The 20963-nt window shown below is 47.0% G+C and overlaps 2 protein-coding genes across 2 annotated transcripts; one reads left to right on the top strand and one right to left on the bottom strand.

Annotated features, from left to right (window-relative positions):
• Nucleotides 1-469: 469 nt before the first annotated feature.
• Nucleotides 470-9089, bottom strand: TMEM208 (transmembrane protein 208). Its single transcript, XM_081336028.1, has 6 exons — nt 9018-9089; nt 8613-8708; nt 8048-8107; nt 7257-7393; nt 4117-4201; nt 470-1593 (listed from the first exon to the last, which is right to left on the bottom strand). Exons 1-6 carry the CDS (start codon nt 9021-9023, stop codon nt 1456-1458), a joined length of 522 nt encoding a protein of 173 aa, XP_081192154.1. The 5' UTR covers nt 9024-9089; the 3' UTR covers nt 470-1455.
• A 209-nt stretch (nt 9090-9298) lies between these two features.
• On the top strand, nt 9299-20005 carry LOC308672620 (uncharacterized protein; the record flags this gene model as incomplete). Its single annotated transcript, XM_081335667.1, has 7 exons — nt 9299-9325; nt 12609-12710; nt 14458-15441; nt 16339-16554; nt 17599-17745; nt 18524-18741; nt 19140-20005. The coding sequence occupies 7 exons, from the start codon at nt 9299-9301 to the stop codon at nt 19312-19314; spliced, it is 1869 nt and encodes a 622-aa protein (XP_081191793.1). The 3' UTR covers nt 19315-20005.
• Nucleotides 20006-20963: the final 958 nt, after the last annotated feature.

The following is a 20963-nucleotide window of genomic DNA, read 5'->3' as shown; positions in this document are numbered from 1 at the left end:
TAATAATAATAAAAAAACCGGGTTAGGAAAAGGCTGCTGTACAGAAATCCTATTCTACCACCATCACCAAGGAGATTCCAAATTGCTTTGCTAAAACAAGATCAGGCTGGGAGAAAATCCATGATCCTCGCATCCTTCCATTCATTGCAAAATCAATCCACATTACGCTTAGCGCGAGTCTTACTGGAGGAAGAAGAGAAAGAAATATACAAGGAAGTGGCTCCTCCCCATTCTAACAGATGCTCCTGCTGTCCCCTCTTTTTTTCAAAATAATCCTTAAACCCCCAAATACGCTCTCTACATGGGGCTGCCCTTGAAGACCACTCGGAGGCTCCAACTGGTACAGAATGCAGCCGCGAGAGTTGTGTTGGGAGTTTCCCGATACTCCCATGTTACACCTCTGCTCCGCGAGCTGCATTGGCTTCCAGTTGTCTTCCGGGTGAGATTCAAGGTGTTGGTAATGACCTAAAAAGCCCTACATGGCATGGGTCCGGAATACCTTAGGGAGCACCTGCGGCCAGCGTCAACTTCCCTCCGCCCAGTACGCTCCCACAGAGGGCCTCCTTAGGGTGCCACCGGTCAAAGAATGTTGACTGGTGGCCCCCAGGGGGAGGGCGTTCTCTGTGGGTGCGCCGGATTTATGGAACCATCTTCCGGTTGAGCTCCGGATGGCGCCTGACCTGCGCTCCTTCCGGCGTGATCTAAAGACTTACCTCTTCGAACAAGCTGGCCTGGCCTGATGGGATGGGGTTGGGTTTTATTAATGTGTTTTAACCTATTTTTTAATGTGTTTTAACTTATTGTAAGAGTTGTGGGCATTTTGTTTAATCTTTTTTAATTTTTGTATTTTGTCTTTCAACATGTACTGCCCTGTTCACCGCCCTGAGTCCTTCGGGAGAAGGGCGGTATACAAATAAAATTAATAAATAAATTAATTAATAAATCCCTTTGGTCTTCTGTATCCCTCGCTTGCGTTACTGTTTGAACTTACTGCTCGCTTTGTGCTTCCAATGAGAGCACCGGGCCTGCCTAGAAGGGTCCCAAAAAGAGGCGAGTAAATAAGAAACCAAAGGAAACGCACGCACGCTACAAGCGCACTCACGGCAAACATTGTCTGTGCGCGTGCCTTTTTAATGCATCACTGCTTCCAACACTGAAAGACCTCCGTCGTCCGATTCATGTTACAGCATCATTTTGGAAAGGTATTTACACATCTGCAGCCCTCTCCCCATGGTCCCCTCCCCCTGCCGTAAGGTGGAAAAAAGCATTTACTGCCGCCCCCACCCCACACACACACTGCAAGCCTTATAGCCTTAGGATGGAAGGATGGAAGGAGAAGAGCAATGGCCAGCAGAGAGGAAAATCCCCTGATGTTTTCTGATTGGTTCAAATCCCTGATAAAACAGCCACGGGGGAGACCCAAGGTGGCACTGACATTCACGCCCAGGAGCGCAGCTAAAACCGTTTCATCTGCCGGCGTTCTTGCCGACGCTGTTTCTTCTCGTTGGGCTCTTGACTGGCAGCTGGAGATTCGGCAGTGAGCCAAGGACCCAGAAGGTTAACCCACAGGAGATAGAGTGCTCGCCCTGGAGCCTGCAAGAGGGAACAAGAACAGGGATCCTCTTCAAGGCATGCCCCAAGCAAAGTTGCACAGCTCAGAATTAGCAAAAAGCTGGCCGGGCTTTTTAATTGTTAAAGAATTGTACACCCCATTTATCTCTATGTATCCCATTTTTATTTTTTTTAACTTAAGTTAATTTTAATCTGTTTTCCAGGCAGTCTTTGACTTACGACAATTGGACCAGAATCTCTGCAGTCTTCTCGTGACTCCGCCCAATTTTACAATTTTTTTTTGGGTGCTGTTGTAATTTTTGTGAATCACATGGCTATTAAGTGAACTAGGCTCCCCCAATTGTCAGGCGGTGACTGGGAAGGTCACAAATGGAAATCTCATGACCCTGGGATGACACAACTGTCGTAATACATGCCTGCTGCCAAGCGCCGGGGTCACAATTATGTGACAGCAAAAGACGCTGCAAGGTCATAAGTGCAAAGACCACCCAGAAGTTACTTTGCTCAGCACTGTTGTAACTTCCAGTGGTTGTTAAATGAATGGTCATAAATTGAGGACTACCTGTATTCTAATTTCATTAAGGCTGGTATATCCAAAGGAGCCCTTTCTATTAAAAATAGCCACGGTGGCGCAGTGGTTAGAATGTAGCATTGCAGGCTGACTCACTGCTCACTGCCAGCAGTTCGATCCTGACTAGCTCAAGGTTGACAGCCTCCCATCCTTCCCAGGTTGGTAAAAGGAGGACCCAGATTGTTGGGGACAAATACTCTGACTGTGTAAACTGCTTAGAGAGGGCTGTAAATATGAAGTTGTATATATAGCACTTACATATACTAAGTGCTAGGGCTATTGCAGGAACTTGCTCATTATCTAAGAACTAGCACAGGAACCCCCTTGAAGGTTACATTAGCTAGGAATATGCACATGGGATGCCATGTTCAGGTTTGTTTGGGAAGAGACCATTCAATTTGCAGATGCCAACTTCAGATAGGACAACTCCTTTTGGTAAGACCAGTGCAACTGTTAATCATTTCTGCTTAATTATTTTTCTTCCACTGCTTTACTCTTCAGTGAACTATACCTTGTCTCATTTTTCATGATCAAAACCAGGACGGGATTTTTTTTTAATAAAGAAAAATCCTTAAAATAAAACATTTGCAGTTTTTTAGTGGGAATTCCCTACTTCAGCATGACCCAGAAACCTATCTGAACATTTCTCAATCTTTTTTCTCTCTAGGGTGCTAATGGATCGAATACTTCTAACTCTCTTTGCAACCTGAAAAAAAAAAGTTACGGCATTACTCAAACACTCTTAAAAAAAAAAATCACCTAGAATTTTAACAGTGGGGGAAGATGCTGTATCAAGTGGTACTGGCTAAAATTAAATGCAACTGCAAGTGCAGTTTGTCTGGCTTCCACCCAAACAGACTTGATAAGCTGTCGATGTTTATTTATATCCTGCCTTTTATTATTTTTACAAATAACCCAAGGAGGTGAACATATCCAACACAATTCCTCCTCCTATTTTCCCCACAGCAACCACCCTGTGAGGTGGGTTGGCCCAAAATCACCCAGTTGGGTTTCATGGCTAAGGCAGGACTTGGAACTTATGGTCTTTTTAGCCTTTAGTATTTTAACCACTAGACCAGGGGTCTTCAAACTCGGCCCTTTTATTTTATTTTTTTATTAAAGAGTTTTACAAAAACAAGATTTTACAATATATCCCCAAATCCCCCCCACCCCAAACCCGCCCACTTCCCCTCCACCACTTCCCAGAGCTAAATACAGGATTATAGTTATAATAATCATATTCTAAATAAAAATTATGCATAATATACAATTAACCAAATTCATAATGTGCTTTAACTCCCCTTCAACATAACTACACACAAAGTACCAATAACAATATCCCTCTAAAATCTACTCATAAGCTAAATGGAACTTTTTAGTCCCATATTTATTCTGAATATAATCTATCCATCTCCTCCAAACTGAAATATATCTTTCCTGTGAATGATCTTTCAAGTAAGCAGAAACCTTAGACATTTCTGCAAGATTCGAAACTTTAAGCACCCATTCTTCTATAGTAGGCAAACTATCCTTCTCCCAATATTGTCCCACCAGTAACCGTGCTGCTGGATTGACTTAACAGCTTTGTGATTAATTTAACAATTGCGGCGAGTCACTCAACAAGTGCAACAGGAAAGGTCATAAAATGGGGCAAAACTCACTCAACAAATGTCTTGCTTAACCACGGGAATTTGGGGCTCTGTTGTGGTCGTAAGTCAAGGACTGCCTATGATCTTAAGATAATGAGTTGTGTTTCTAGATCGGGGTCTTCAAACTTGGCCCTTTGATGACTCATGGACGTCAACTCCCAGAATTCCTCAGCCAGCCTGCCTGGCTGAGGAATTCTGGGAGTTGAAGTCCATGAGTCATTAAAGGGCCGAGTTTCAAGACCCCTGCACTAGACCAAACCGGCTCCCTGACACAGCTGGAAAGAGGAAGAATGTGCTGCGGACAAATAAGTAAAAGAAACTTACCAAGAGCCAGAAATACCACATATAGAGGGAAAAACAGCTGAGCACTTGGACAATGGCAGTAAGCAAAATCATATCCTTCAGATGCCTGAGGGTAGAAAAAAAAAATGCTGATTTTTATTAGAGCAGAAGTATAAGGTCTCCGTCTCTTCGGCTGTTCTCTAATGTTCCATCCGAGAAAGAAAAAAAGACTGGCTTAAAAAAAAAAAAGAGTGACGGAGGGTCAAACATTTAAGAGTGGGCCTGAACAGGATTGACATGAGTCGAGGGGAGAAGCCTTCCAACCGTCTGGTCCGGATGCTAAGAAATCATGGATTAGCTGCAGAGTTCTGGATTACTGAGATCCATTTGGGATTGTAACAATTGGGAGAAAAGAATGTTGAACGAAGTCCTAGGAAGAATGGTTGAAGGACCTGGGAGTGATGAAGGTGGAGAAAAGTACAGATAGTCCTCCATTTACAACCACTTGTTCGAAGTTACAAAAAAGAGTTTAATTTAATTTAATTTAATTTAATATTTGCATTTGTATACCGCCCTTTCCCTGAGGACTCAGGGCGGTTTACAGGGAATTAAAATCAAAACATACAAAAGTTAAAACCAATTTAAAAAGCATTAAATTCACCCTGTACATTAAAACCCCAGTTAAAAGTTTTCCCCTCAGCCTGGGCCCGAGAGCTCAAAGAGCCAGGTCTTCAGGCCCCGGCGGAATGATCGGAGGTCGGGAGCAGTCCTCAGCTCTACTGGCAGCTGGTTCCAGAGGGCAGGCGCTCCCACTGAGAAGGCCCTATCCCTGGGTGTCACCCGCCGGCAATCTCTCACCGGCGGAACCCTGAGCAGACCCTCCCTGTGGGAGCGCACTGGGCGAAGGGCGTTTGATGCCGGCAGCAGGTGTTCCCTCAAATAACCCGGACCCAGGCCATATAGGGCTTTATAGGTGATAACCAGCACCTTGAATTTCACCCGGAGGGCAACCGGAAGCCAATGCAGCTCGCGGAGTAGAGGTGTTACATGGGAGTATCGGGAAACCCCCATTACAACTCGCGCGGCCGCATTCTGCACCAGTTGAAGCCTCCGAGTGGTCTTCAAGGGCAGCCCCATGTAGAGAGCGTTACAGTAGTCCAAACGGGAGGTCACAAGCGCATGAGTGACTGTGCGTAGGGCGTCTCGGTCCAGATAGGGACGCAACTGGCGCACCAGGCGAACCTGTGCAAAAGCCCCCCTGGTCACGGCTCCTATGTGATCTTCAAAATTGAGCCGTGAATCCAGGAGGACGCCCAAGTTGCGAGCCCTATCAACGGGGGGTAACACCTCACCCCCCATCATTAGAGGTGGAATAACTTGGTTAACCCGAGACGCCGATATGCACAGCCACTCAGTCTTGGCGGGATTGAGACGAAGCCTGTTTCTCCCCATCCAGACCTGGACCGCCTCCAGGCACCGGGACATCACGGAGAGGGCATCACTGGGTTGGTTCGGGGTGGAAAGAAAAAGTTGGGTATCATCAGCATACTGGTGATACCCCACCCCAAAACCACGAATGATCTCGCCCAGCGGCTTCATGTAGATGTTGAACAGGAGGGGCGAGAGAACCGACCCCTGAGGGACTCCACAAATGAGAGACCTCGGGGCGGATCTCTGCCCTCCTGTCAACACCGACTGCGAGCGGCCCTGGAGGTAGGAGGAGAACCACCGTAAGACGGTGCCTCCCACTCCCAACCCCCTGAGACGCCGCAGCAGGATACCATGGTCGATGGTATCGAAAGCCGCTGAGAGATCTAATAGGACCAGGACAGAGGAGCAACCCCTGTCCCTAGCCCTCCAGAGATCATTCACCAGCGCGACCAATGCCGTCTCCGTGCTGTGTCCGGGCCTGAAGCCCGATTGGTACGGGTCCAGATAATCAGTTTCCTCCAGGAACAGAGGGAGCTGATGCGCCACCACACTCTCAACAACCTTCGCCAGAAAGCGAAGGTTGGAGACTGGACGATAGTTGTTTAAAACAGCCGGGTCCAAAGCAGGCTTCTTGAGGAGGGGTCTCACCACCGCCTCCTTCAAGGCGGCAGGGAAGACACCCTCCTTCAAAGAAGCAGTTATCACTGCATGGAACCAGCCTCGTGTTCCCTCCCGAGCCGCATAAGCTAGCCAGGAGGGGCACGGATCCAACAAACAGGTGGTGGAGCTCAGTCTCCCCATGATCCTGTCCACATCATCAGGGGAAACAGGGTCGAACTCAGTCCAGATAACGTGCTCAAGACCGCCTGATTCCTCCACATCAGACTCTGCCCAGTCAGAGTCCAAGCCGGTCCGGATCTGAGCGATTTTGTCCGTCAGATGATGACTAAACTCCTCGGCTCGTCCCTGCAAGGGATCCTCCCTCACCTCCTGGTTAAAGCCGGTCCTCCAACTTATGACCACCGCAGCATCCTGACAGTTGCATCACTAAAATTCGGGCAGTTGGCAACCGGTGTGTATTCACAACCGCTGCAATGTCCCAGGGACATGAGATTGGCATTGGCAACCTTCCCAGCCATCTTTCAAAAAGCAAAGTTTGGGGGGGGTGGGGGAAGCTGGGTTTGCTCAACAACTACAGTGGCAAAAGGGTCATAAAATCAGCTGTGACTTATTTATCAATGGAAATTCTGGTCCCCGTTATGGTCGTAAATGAAGGACTATCTGTACCTGCAGTTGCACAGGAGGCAGAAGCAGACTTAGCAGGTAGAAAATATAGGGATGTTGATCACAACTGAACGTTAGAAGAAATGGTTTAAGTGGTAGAAGATATTCAGCAATGGAAGACACTGCTTTAGGGTTAGGGTTTGCTGACCACCACTCTCTCTCATGCACTCATGAGGTTACCTAGAGTGGTAATGAAACATCTGCAAGAAAACAACCAAGCTCAGCGAACACCAAGAACCCAATTGTTAATACGATTATCCTTCCGTCATCCATTTAATAATCCCCTATTTCTGTGATGTTATTTACCATTCAATTTAAAAAGGTTTGGGGGGGTCCACACACAAGGAGATGCAGGTAGCCCGAGGCACCAGTGTGTCCCTCCACTGGTTGAGGCTATGAAGGAAAACTACATATGCGCTCAGGCAGCAGGATCTGCTCACCTGGACTTAGGTAGTGTAGACACTCACTCTGCCATTCCCTGTTCCATATTCAGATCAATCCCGCCATCAGCGAGGCTGCCGCCCTCTCCAAAAGTAGGCTTTGCCATTGACCTCATTGATTGGTAACTAGCCCCATAGACCATCAAGCTGAACACAAAGGCAACCTGAAAGGAAGATATGAAAATTAGCCAGGAAAAAACAGTAAAAACCCTTCGGAGATACTCGTACTTTGGAGATACTATTTCAGTAAAGTCTGAAGTTTGAAAAGGGCACAAAGGTTTATATTTGGCAAAGATAGGCAGGAACACAGACATATATTTACTCTGTACACCGCCCCGAGTCCCTCGGGAGAAGGGCGGTATATAAAAACAAACAAACAAACAAACAAACAAACAAACAAACAAACAAACAAACAAATAAATAAATAAATAAATAAATAAATAAATAAATATTGTAGCTGGTGCCATCTTTGTAAGCAGGATTACTGGGCACAACTGGATACAAACACTTCTGTTAAGGATTAAGACAGCTCTAATGGAAGAATGGTTTACTGGTGGTTGTATGTGGAGGCTCCCAAGTTTACGAACATGATACAGAATGTCAGCTGTGTAGGATTAGTGGCACAGAGGGATGGCAGTTGAATATGAATCTCATATTCTCCTAGCCAATATTTTAAACAGATCGATAAAGACTTCTCTCTTTGCAGAAACAAACAGGAACATTTCTGAATCCACTTTCTTTTCTCCTCTCGATGTGCAACACACATTAACAGTCCCTGACTCAAAAGAAATGACAGTCTGATTATATGTAGAACTCACCCAAGTCCAAATGGTAGCTGTTATGTAGAAGATCCCAAGGTTGACAATTCCGTAAATGGCCTGAAACCACAAGGGATATCAAAATAAGAGAGAAAGAGGAACAGACATAGAGCTCTTTGTTTAAAGCCATTTCTCATACTAGGCAACTTTTAAGATGTGTGGACTTCAGTCTCCAAGCTCCCTTCCCACTCTGATGAGGTTCTATGTTCTAACTCCCAGCAATGCTGGCCGGGGAATTCTGGGAGATGGTGGCTCATATCTTCCAGCTGCCAAGGTTGACAAACACGGGTCTAAAAGTTTCACTCTAAATCTAAACAGGTAAGTCAACCAAATCAAACTTTTAATTCCACTTTTTACCTTCAGACAGAGGACCTTGACAGGCTGGGGGTTTGAACTGCAGCTGCTGCTGCCACCCCTGGAGGAAAAGCTACAGCTGCGACGATTTCCTTGACTGCTTCACAATTGCACAGCAGCCAGAAGGGCAGACCTCCTTCCCGGATCAAAAATAACCGGGCTCACCTCCTCCCAGGCCACCCCCCCACGAGACTCAGCGCCCCACACTCACATTCGCCCCTAAGATGATTCGCAGGTAGAACTTGAGAGTATCCTTGTTTTCTTCAAATATCTGCTTTTTGCCTTTGGTTCCTACCTTTCCTTTAGGCTGCGGAGGGGGGGGGAGAGAAAAAGCGCATTTATTTTATTTTATTTTTAAAATCAGGGACTGACAGGCATTTTAATTAATTATATTTACAATTTTTAATTTATTTTTAGTTTTTAATTTTAATTTATTGCACAGATGATTTTAATTTTATTTTTATCTTAATTTCGGTACTTATTATATGTTTTGTTGTTAGCCGCCCTGAGTCCTTCGGGAGATAGGGCGGGATATAAATCCCATCAATCAATCAATCAATCAATCAATAAATAAAGACCGCCCGGGCTCGCTCCAGCCTCCCGATGCCCGACTCACCGCCATGGCGACTCCCCGGCCAACTCAACCCAGCGAGACTTCCGGCGCGAGGCCATTTGCGTCACATCGGCGCCGCCGAGAAACGCGCTCCTCGGGGAAAGCCTACAGTTCCCGACAAGCACCGCGCCGTCGCCTTGGGGATCTTGGAACGCGGGGGGAGGAGGAGGAGGCGGAGCTGATGGGCGGGGCGTCGACGGTCGTTGGAGGCGGCGCCACCGCTTCTTTCTCCATCCGTGTCTTTCGCGTCTCTGCTGACCTCTAGCCGGGCTCTCCGGCCGGCCATGGAGACCTGGAGGCTGCCCGTAGAGGTAAGGGCGCCCAAAGGCGCGGATTGCTGCTCCGTGGAGTCCTCCCAGGTTTGCTGAGCACTGTGCTTCGCGCTCAGCCCGCGTGCATGCATCCAGACGTGTCTGCAAACCCGTGTCAGGCGCTAGCTTTTTTTTTTCCGCGGTTGCTCCTTAAGGGTCATAACAGCTGTCTTCCTCCGGGTTAAGATCGCTTTCTCTCTTTGATCTGAGCCCACGTTGCATCATTTGCAGCTGCCTACCTTTTGCTTCGATATAAGGGGAAACTTTCTAACGGGTCAAATTCGCAGGGGAGATTGTACGGTCTCCATCACAGCTGCTTTTCAAGAGGCTGAGCTATTCATATTCCCTTCCATTTTTGTTTTTTAGTTTCTTTGATCGGAGTGAAATTCTTCCAGTTGTTATTATAGCTTAGATATTTTTTTATTATTTTTAATTCCATTTATATCCCGCCCTTCTCCGAAGACTCAGGGCGCCTTACAAGCTTATAGATGTTTATTGCGGCTGGTTCATTTATTCCGTTCTGGCACTGGAAATCCTTTTCAATGAAAGAATCGGCCTGTTTGTAAATGAAAATGGACTGATATCGTGTTTAAACAACAGGACAATTGTCACATTCCACAAGGTTCCTGCTTTTTAGGAGTAGGTAACTGGATAACCCAAACCCTAGATAGCGTCAGGGTCAAGGAATGAGTGAAGATTGATAACCACATTAATGAAAAAACAGTTTTCTCTCATTGAATTAGTCCATTGGAAACTGTTGTTGCTGTAGGAGTGTGAAAAATCATCATTTGCCATTGCGAGGTTTAGCCACATCCTTTCCTCATGTAACTGAAACTGCTTTTAAAAACCCGACTCCAATCCAGAGCTTCAGACATTTCCTGAAGTGTTTTGTAGAACTCCCCTTGAAATGTTTAATAAACATGTCACTGCGTGTATGTAAAAAAAACACCTCTTTTTCATTTTCTATTTGAGATAACTGGTTACCTTTTGAGCACAAATGCTTTTTAAAAATGTGTCCCTTTTTATTTTAAAACCCACACAGCTAGGATAAAAGCTGCTTCTTGAAAAAGTTGCTTCGCAAAATGATTTTATAGAACCCTTACAAAACACTGTGAAAAGTTATTTTTTAATGATTTCTTTGTTCAAAGCTTCAGTCTTGGTAGCTTCATAAACCATTCATTTAGTTGTTTCTATAATTAATATCAACAAACTTCTGAATGGTTTCACAGCATGGTGCTAAAATAAACCAGATATTGTCTGATTTGGGCATTGCCTGTTGCATGAGCCCAATGATTGTAGCTTGTAAACTGTAGTTTACCGCTTTGTCGTTGTTGTTAGTTGCGAAGTTGTGTCCGACCCATTGCGACCCCATGGACAATGTTCCTCCAGGCCTTCCTGTCCTCTACCAGCTTACTGCTTACTTTGATTATTTCTCAAAATACTTTTTGATCTTGATGGTGATATCTTATCTGGATTGGGATACTTTGTGGTAAACCCCAAAAGTGGGCACACCATAAAAACTCATCAGCCTCAAACCAGGATGAGATTTTTTTTTCAACCCAGAAAGAACAAACAAGTACTGTAACTTAATTGTTTTCTTTATAGATAGATAGACACTTCTTTGTACCCACAATGGTTTGTTATTGTGTGGAGCCAATTACAGCGAATCATTTACTGTTTTATAGCTTTATCACATTTGGCTCTTCATAAAAGTCAGCAGCCTCTGGCATTCTATTAGCAAATTAAACCGAAAAAGTGGATAATAAGATTTGTAGAAGACTTCCTTCTTCTAAGCCATGTGGTTTCCCATTATATGAACATCTGAAATTAACATCAGTTTGGCTATATTAAGCCAAAGCAGAAGAGAATCAGATCGTTCCCTTTTCAGCAGAGACAGTCAAAATGTAGTTGCAAATTAGAGGTGGACTTTACATCAGAAACCATTGCTCTGGACTTTATGGCAATAAATGTTCAAAATGCTTATGTATCTTTGCTTTGGCTCTGAAGACTTCTGTCCAACAATTCAGTTGGTGTAATTTTAAATTCCGGAAGGAATACAGGTAGTCCTCGATTTACAACAGTTCGTTTAGTGACCATTGAAAGTTACAGCGGCACTGGAAAAAAGTTTTTCACACTTAACGACTGTTGCACCATCCCCGCGGTTGCACGATCAGAATTCAGACGCTTGGCAAGTGGTTCATATTTATGACGGCTGCCATGTCCCGGGGTCATGTGATCCCCTTTTGTGACCTTCTGACAAGCAGATTCAATGGGGAAGCCGGATTGACTTAACAGCTTTGTGATTAATTTAACAATTGTGGTGAGTCACTCAACAAGTGCAACAGGAAAGGTCATAAAATGGGGCAAAACTCACTCAACAAATGTCTTGCTTAACCACAGGAATTTGGGGCTCTGTTGTGGTCGTAAGTCAAGGACTGCCTATGATCTTAGGATGAGTTGTGTTTCTAGATCGGGGTCTTCAAACCTGGCCCTTTGATGACTTGTGGACTTCAGCTCCCAGAATTCCTCAGCCAGGCACATGTGCCTGGCTGAGGAATTCTGGGAGTTGAAGTCCACAAGTCGTCAAAGGGCCAAGTTTGAAGGCCCCTGTTCTAGATAGTCAAAATATGGTAAGCCAGGACTACTGTACTGTGACATTCAACTCTTCATTATTGCAAGTTGAGAATCTAGACACCTGCTCTAGTTCCTAGAATCGCGGGGCTGGAATTAACCTTGAAAGTCTTCTAGTTCAACCTCCCAGCCAAAGCAGGAGTCCTTATACCATCCCAGACAAATGGTTGTCCGGTTGTTGTTTTTTGAAATCTTCCAGCTACAGAGCACACACAGTTCCAGGAGGCAAGCTCTTCCATTGATTAATCGTTCTCAGGAAATTCTTCCTTATTTCCTTCCAGGTAGGATCTCTCTCTGATTGGCATCCACCCATTTGCATCTTGCCCTGCACTTCAGGTGCTTCGGAGAATACGTTGACCTCTTCTTGCCTGGGATAGACCTTTAAGCATTTCTTTACTGTGTCCCAGTGCCAATACTTGTGATTGTCATCCAGACAGGTGTATTCAGTTTTCACTTCGCAAGATCAGGGTGCGAGGTTTTACCAGTCCTTACTCGGTTAATTATGTTCTCTCGTCTCCGCACGGGTCACATTGTGGCGCATAACGAGCAGCTCGAAACGAGGACAAGAAGTATTAGATGATGTTTTCATCTGATAAATTGTTTCTCCTTCCAGCCGGAACAGCTAAGTTGGCCTCTGCTTTCTCATTTGTAGGTCATCGCTTACATCTTGAGCTTTCTACCTATCTCTGACAGAAAAGAGGCGTCTTTGGTTAGCCGAGCCTGGTATTTTGCAGCCCAAGACACTCTGCGACAGGTAAAAACTTTGTGGGCCTAAACAAGCTCGCCTACACTTTCTGTTCCTTCAAAAGGCAATCCCCTCTAGGAAAATCTCCCCCCACCCTTTTTTTTTCTTTTTTTAGGATTGGGCATTTTATACTGATTTGGGAGCAACATCTCAGCCTCCCAATTTGCCAGGGACAATGTGTAAATATGATATGTTACTGTGGGGGAGATTGGCTCATTTTACTTTAAAGATGGAAATAAGAATGTTTCACTTCTCAGATCTCCTTTTCAAATTCCCCTCTTTAAAAGGAGGGGATCCCAAAACCATCCCTCTTCTTCTATAAAGTTGTGGCTTCCAAAGCCAAATAGATGTTGGCAATGAATTGGGATAGTGTTTCTCAACCTTGTCCACTTTAAGAGGTGTGGACCTCAGCTCCTAATCATAATAGTAGTAAAGTTGGAAGGGATCTTGGAGGTCATCCAGTCCAACCCCCTGCTCAGGCAGGAAACCCTATACCATTTCAGACAAATGGCTGTCCAGTCTCTTCTTAAAAACTTCCAGTGTTGGAGCATTCATAGCTTCTGGAGGCAGGTGGTTCCACTGGTTAATTGTTCTAACTGTCAGGAAGTTTCTCCTTAGTTCCAGGTTGCTTCTCTCCTTGATTAGTTTCCATCCGTTGCTTCTTGTCCTGCCTTGAGGTGCTTTGGAGAATAGCTTGACTCCCTCCTCTTTGTGGCAGCCCCTGAGATACTGAAACACTGCTATCATGTCCCCCCTAGTCCTTCATTAAACTAGACATACCCAATTCCAGCAATCGTTCCTTATATGTTTCAGCCTCCAGTCCCCTGATAGCTGGCTGGGGAATTCTGGGAGTTGAAGTCCACCTATCTTAAAGTGGACAAGGTTGAGAAACACTGAATTAGGAAGTACAGTGTATCAAATTGGCCTCCTTGGAAATACAGGCATCCTTGACTTAACAACCACATTCAGGACTGCAATTTTCATTGTAAATTGCGGCAGTCATAAAATAGAGCCTTGGTGGAACAGTGGGCTAATGTCTCCTTAAGTAACACCAGCTGCCTGCAATTAGTGCAGGTTCGAGTCCCACCAGGCTCAAGGTTGACTCAGCCTTCCATCCTTCCGAGGTAGGTAAAATGAGGACCCAGATTGTTGGGGGCAATAAGCTGACTTTGTAATAATGCCGCTTGGGGTGTGTGTGTGTGAAAGCCCTAATAAGCAGGCATATACATAGAATGAAGGCTATTGCTAAGCACATTGATTTGTGCTTCTTAGATTGTAAGCCGCCCTGAGTCTTCGGAGAAGGGCAGGATATAAATGGGATTAAAATAAATAAATAAATAAAAATGAGTCATCACATGAGCAGACTTGTTTTTACGGCCATTTTTATCACGGTTATTAAGTAAAACCCCATATACGTTAAACAAATCTCACCCTCATTAAATGAATCATGGGGTTGTTGAGTGTAGAATCCGGCTTCCCCAACTGACTTAGCTTGCTGGAAGCCAACCAGGAAGGCCGCAGGTTGTGATCCCATTACCGCAAGACACGGCAACCGTCGGAAATGCGAGCTGCTTGCCAAGCGCCCGATCAGGTGACCGTTAGGGGTGGTGGCGCAACACTTGTAACTTCCAGGATGGGTTGTAAGGTCACTTTTTCCCAGGCCGTCATAACTTGGAACCCGTCATTAAATGAATGGTCGTAATTCGAGGACTGCTTGTTCGTCCTCATGATGGAGCCCGTCTTGCTTCATTTCTAGGAAAATGTCCTCTACAACATCCCAGCTACTTCTGCTTCGCTCAGTACCATCCGGGCCTTGGCCCAAAGGCGCGTATGCAACATCAGGATGGCCAACCTGGACAGTTCGACCACTTCCCGGGATGTCATCAAATACATTGCCAACTACCTGGGCCCCCATCTGCGCAGCCTGTGCCTGAACGGGAGCTGCCTGACCGAAGCCAGCTTTGAGGAGCTCCTTCTGGCTTGCCCCGGCCTCGTGGCCCTAGACCTGAGCGGCTGCAACAGCATCTTCATGCCCGGCACCCTGCTCTCCAAAAGAGAGACTTTATTGCAAGCTCAAGAAGTGCTAGCCAATTTGCGGGAGCTGAATTTGTCCAGCGTCAGGTACTTGTCCGATCTGACTTTCAACCGCCTGACCAGCTGTTGCCCACAGCTGGCCAAGCTGGTCCTGGCCCGCTGCCACCTTACCTTTGAGTTTGACAGCTACAGCGGCTCCCACGACTACAACTCCTCGGCCCTGCTGTCTTTCCGCAACCTCTTGCAGTTTCTCAGCCGGCGAGCCGCTTGCGTCAAGTCTCTGGATTTGAGCGGCACCAATATTAACAGCCAGGCGATGAGGACCTTGGTCCAAGTGGAGAACCTCCAGATGCAGGAATTGGTCTTGCAGGCTTGCCGGGATCTGACCAACGAGTCAGTCAGCATCCTGTGTCAGCACCAGCCTCAACTGACCACGCTGGACCTGAGAGGCTGCTCTGAGCTTTCGGACCGGGCTGGCCTGGCCATCAGCTCCCAGCTTCTAGCTCTTCGTTGCCTGCGCCTCGGGAAGCTCCCGCGATTGACCGATGCCGGCTTCCAGGGAATGTCGCACCTGAAGCATCTCCAGAGCTTGGACGTGTCTGAATGCAGTCTGGTGAGCTGCAGTGAGTTCGTGAAAGCTTTTGGCTCTAGCGCAAGACCTCCCAAGCTAAAATCCTTGAACGTTGCCTTTTGTTCATTACTAAGGGTAAGTTCTGCGATGGTTTTTTTTTTAACTGATTTCTTTTAGACCAGCAATACCATTCAGCAACTGGTTCACAGGCTGTGCTACAGTACAATGAGTTGGTTTGGGTTTAGCTTAACATCATGTTAAGCTGTGTTCACTAAACTGTGGTTAAATTCGTTGGCTTAATGCAATCCAGGACCATCACTGTGCCCTCAATTTCAATCCTAAGTCATGATAGGCGTAAAGCCGGTCCTCACAGTGTGCACGATTTTGTGGCCATTTTTGTGGCAGCCATCAAGTGAACATGGGATCACCTTAAGCAAACCATCTTCTGTGGGCTGTATCTTGCTGAAAACTGGAAGTAAACACTAGTTTCTGAAGGGGGAAAAAAGACGTAAATTGAGGCCCTGTGAACATGGGGAGTGTGGTTACTAACAGCAGGGTGAATGTGGAGAGATGCAGAGCCCGGCCCATCTGCTGGTACGTTGGCTACTACTAGAAAAATGTACCGATAATAACTTATTTTTGGCCAACGACAAAGCCAGGGAGGTGTGGCTCCATTCTGGCAGTTTGAAGTTGGATCTAGACACGGAAGAAGAAGAAGAACTGTGGGGTAGGACAAGGGGGAAGACGTTGGAGTTTCAGATTCAAGTCTTGAAAGTCCCTTTGCTGGAATCCATCATGACTTTGACCAACTCCTAAGTGACTGGTTGTAAGTCAAGGATTACCTGTGTGTGAATCTTCCCAGCTTGAGGCAGAAATTCACCCAGAGTCATGTCCTCTCTGAAGCCCGTGGGAAGTTTAAGTGAATACGAACCCAACGGTGGTCGTCTTCTTCTTCTTCTTCTTCTTCTTCTTCTTCTTCTTCTCCTTCTCCTTCTCCTCCTCCTCCTCCTCCTCCTCCTCCTCCTCCTGCAGGATAGCACAGTGCTCTCTCTGGCTGGAGCTCTAAGCAAGAGCCTTCGGGTTTTGGATCTATCGTCTTGCGTGTCGCTTTCTAACCGAAGCGTCCAAGCTATCACTTCCAGTCTTTTACACTTGACTGTCCTCCGCTTGGCCTGGTGTAAAGAACTGACCGACTGGGGTTTGCTGGGGATTGAGGAGCCCAGAGAGGATTGTGAATGCGCCAAAGAGGTGAGAGAACGGCAGTCATAGAAACACACAATCATAGAGTCATAGGGCTGGAAGGGACCCTGGGGGACTTCTAGTCCAACCCCCTACCCAAGGCAGGAGACCTTAGATCAGACATGTCAAACACAAGGCCCAGGGGCCGGATCCGGCCCGCGAAGTGGTTTCATGTGGCCCTTGAAGCCATCCTGGAAACAGTGAGGGAACGGCCCCCACTGCCTTGGCCCCGGCCCAGAGACCCTCCTTCTGCCAGAGACCCTCAGATCTGTCCCACTCCTGCCCAGGCCCCCATAGGCACCCTTGATGCGAACGATGTAGAGCTGGCCATGCCCACCCAGTAGGCCATATGCACTCTAGCCACGCCCACCCAGTAGGCCATGCCCACCCTGGCCACGCCCACCCGGCCCCCTGAGGGCAACCGCAATGCTGATGCGGCCCTCAATGAAATTGAGTTTGACACCCCTGCCTTAGATCATCCCAGACAAATAGACGTCCAGTCTCTTCTTCAACACTTCCAGTGATGGAGCTCCCACAGCTTCTGGAGGCACGCTGATCCATTGATCCGTTGTTCTCATTGTCACATCATAAACACACATTTTTTTTCTCTAATGGCCGAGCTTATTTTTGGGTGGTGAACACTTGTTCTGGTAGCACAAGCCCCTACAATGTTTACAAACACTTGAGGAAAAGAGCTGGGCTTCGTGGTGACAGTGGGAAAGTTACCACGTGAGGAGAGGTTGAAATAGCCGCAGGAGTGGCCTGCAAAGCCACCAATTCCCTTTTTTGGTATTTTGGAGGCCTAGCATCAGTGCTCCTGTACCATACTCCAACGTGGTCCTTTCCCGGATGTCTGCTAGCTCCATGGACTGTCACTTTCACTCCCCCAGCCAACAGAGCACCCCCGAGTGGCGTCCACCTTGCCTTCTAAGCAACCTCAGAAAGGTTTGGTCTGCTTTTACCCATCCTTCCGACTTGCTTTGACAGAAAGATGCTGGCCCAAAGTTCAGCAGGAACTTTGGCAATATGGGGTTTTTCCTGCCCCCTCCCCAGGATCTGGAGCAGGATAAGATGATGGTCGTTAACCTCAACCAACAGAAGGCCCAAGAGCAGTGCCAAACCCCTTTGAACGCCTTGACCCATCTGCAGGAGTTGGACCTGACGGCCTGTGGGAAGCTGACGGACACGAGCATAGCCAAGGTACAAGGCTTCCTGGGATGGGGAAAACAGCTATTGGGACTAACTGCTTTGCTAAATGGACCAGCAGATACGATCTTCTCCCTGGCCAATGTTCCTGTGAAGTGAAGTTGCATTCTCCCGTTTGGGGGCAGCCCAAACACCATTGGAGGGACATCTAAAATGACCTCTTATGAAGTAGAATTATTGGTCCATCTAGCAAATATTATGTTTTCCTTCATTCCGTGTAAAGCCTCAAAAGAACTCCAGGCTTGGAAGCAGCACATAGGTTGCATATCCTTGCTGTAAACTAAATAACGTAGATTTTCTTGGGGTTTGGCTCCAGGTGTTTTTAAATTCTTCAGCTGGTCAGGGATTGTTAACATTCTTCACAGAAAGGAAGCGTTCTGGCACTGGGACTGATGGAAAACCTACTCAGTTAAACATTTCTAAAGAAGCATGGCGGGCTGGGAATTCTGGGAGTTGGAAGTCCACTCATCTTAAAAGTTGCCAAGGTTAAGAAACGTTGCTCTAGCACAGAGGGGTCAAACTCGCAAGGTCACGTGACGTGTGGTGACGTATCGTGACTTTTTTTCCATTGCCGGCAATGGGGTGGGCGCAGTTTCACCATGACGCACCCGGCTGGCGGGCCGGCAGTTTGACACCCCTGTTCTAGCAGGTCAGGGTGACAAATCACACCCTATAACCTTCCTCTTTATAGGCTTGGCGTGCTTTTTCTCTCTGCCAGCCTGATTTACACCTTGCACCTCATGCGGGATTTGGCCCTGCCCTTCCTTTCCAGGTTATTAGCTTCCCAGATCTTCGCTACCTCTCCCTCAGCCTCGTGCCCAACATCACCGACACTAGCCTCCTCGCTGTTGCGCGCAACTGCCGGAGCTTGGAGCACCTTTCGCTGAGCCACTGCACAAACCTGACGGACAGAGGCTTTGCCGAGGCAGCTGGATCCTTGTGCAGGTTGCAGCATCTCATTCTTTCTGGCTGCAACCAGCTGACGCCCAGGTAAGTGAGTGTAGTTTGCAAGAGATGGGTCACCTGAATGCCTTGGGGCGTCACCTGTGGTCTAAAGGCTCCTCAGTTGACCTTGGAAAACTCTTTAGAACATGCTGGCTGAGGAATTCTGGGAGTTGAAGTCCACAAGTCATAAAAGGGCCAGGTTTGAAGACCCCTGCCTTAGAAGCTCTTCCCCCCTGCAAAGGGCCCTGTCCGTTTTATAGCATTGCTCCAGCTACTACAAGTCCCAGGTCCCTCTCCCTAACCACGTGACCCATCCCTGAGCACCAGGAGGTTGCCCACACCCTTCCTGCAAAGGAGATGGGGGTGGCAAGGCTACTGCAGAGCTTTCCTTGAGGTGGGTGGACCAAAGAGACCAACAGCAACTGGAATATATCTCTTTCTAGAACCCTGAAGTCTGTTGGTCAGGGGTGCCAGCTGCTGAAGTCCCTCGATGTCTCCATGTGCAGCAAAATCAACATGTCCGACGTTGAACGCTTCCAGTCGCAGCTACCCCCTCAAAGCCAGACCAGCATCCAGTCACGGTTTGTGGGTGGAGCAGATCTCTCCATCACCCTTTGAGGAACCCTTGTGGGCAGTTGTGAGCCTAGACTACTTGATTAACCTTTCCCCATCCCAGTGGAAAGGCAGGAAGTCCTCTTGGACATCCTTGATGCCCTCATGCCCGCAGGGTGAAATGAATTGCACTCTTATGGCCGCATAAGCCCCATCAAGGAAGCAGCTTATCTTCCATGATAGCGGGGACAGACTGCCTTCCAGGAGTTACTGAGTGAGACCAGCAATTTCGGTATTCTGCAAGCAGGATGGATGTTATTTATTTGCTCCAGGAGTTTGGACCCAGGTAAGTCCCAGCAGTGCTGGGAGTGGCATCCCAACAAGACGGCAGGATAAGTCTTGTTAGTCATGCCAGTTTCAACATAGCCGGGCACGAGCACTTTTCTGTCCTCTAAAGGCTGTGAATGCCCTCTACGCGACTTAGCTGCCAATCCTTTAAAGTCCCTTTGTCAATTTTAAAGGAAACCTGCATTTGCTTCTGCTTTCAACGTCTGCCCTGTTCCCTGATATCAGGCATCCCTGGACTGTTTGGATACAGCAAGATGTCCCAGTGACTTCTTGCGAACAGGGTGAAAAAGCAACTTTTCCAGTAGCATCCACCTCTTCTTTCTAAGCCTGTGACTCAAGTTTGTGTACCCATGGAGGGGTGGGTGTCCGACCTAAAACAGGGGGCACAAATAAAAAGACTGCCATCTTATCCATGCTTTAGAGTTTGGGGCCAAGGACAAAGCAAGCTATTAAACCCAACTCTTGGCTAAGAGTTACACGTTTGATTTCGCTCCTCACGAACCCCTTCAAGTAATAAATCCAAAACAGCCGAGGTCTGCCAGATGCCCGTTTCCACAAAGTAGCATTGGGAGCCATATTCTCCAAAATTTGTCAAGTCGTGCCCAAGATTTAGCTTTGCGCGCATCAGCAGTTAAAAAGGAAAGGCTGTCCACAAAAATAAGGTGAATGTGAAAAAGGCTCTCCTGCGTATCTGCTGGAGTTTTATGACGTCGTTTTACTATTACAACTTGAAAAGCCTTTTCATTGTAATTGTCCCAAAGGTGTTTTTTTTTCCAGAGGCAACTAACTGGTCTTTCTTGTTTTTCTTTGAAGACGTTTTGCTTCTTATTCAGTGAACAGTTGGGGAAATCCAGCCAGGAAGATGAACCTAAAGGTGTGTGGGCCTGATTCTGCATGGATCAAACAGTCCTGAATTAGGTGCTCCGCTTAGCTCTTTGTGTCAGCCATTGTTATCCCACTGACCTCAGTAAATAGATTTCAGGGTTTTGATCCGTAAGATAAATCTACCCAAACCTGAGATTACAAATTAGAGCTTGACCCACCCAATAGGATGCCCACAGAGACATACCCTTTCTTCTTAAATCTCCCCACGATGATCTAGTGCAGGGGTAGGCAACCCCGGCTCTTTTATGACTCGTGGGCTTCAACTCCCAGAATTCCTGATCCAGCCCTGCTGAGGAGAAATGGAGAGGTTTCCATGCTGAGCCATGCTGGCTCAGGAATTCTGGGAGTTGAAGTCCACGAGTCATAAAAGAGCCAAGGTTGCCTGCCCCTGGTCTAGTAGAAAAGGCCATTGTTGATCAGAGAATCATCTCTGGATTTCAGCCATTTTGATCTTGGTTCCTGCAAGGCTGGTGTTATTGATT

This window comes from Vipera berus (assembly GCF_964194415.1).
Source record: "Vipera berus genome assembly, chromosome: 10".
In the NCBI taxonomy this organism is placed as follows: domain Eukaryota; kingdom Metazoa; phylum Chordata; class Lepidosauria; order Squamata; family Viperidae; genus Vipera; species Vipera berus.
Note: the sequence above shows the minus strand (reverse complement) of the source record. Positions and strands in the feature narration are given on the sequence as shown.

Excerpts from the sequence above, each read along its gene's own strand:
- TMEM208 (XM_081336028.1), bottom strand. Across the intron at positions 7,394-8,047 it reads CAGCTACCATTTGGACTTGG|GTTGCCTTTGTGTTCAGCTT; the intron begins GTGAGTTCTACA and ends TCTTCCTTTCAG. Across the intron at positions 1,594-4,116 it reads TGTGGTATTTCTGGCTCTTG|GCTCCAGGGCGAGCACTCTA; the intron begins GTAAGTTTCTTT and ends TCCCTCTTGCAG.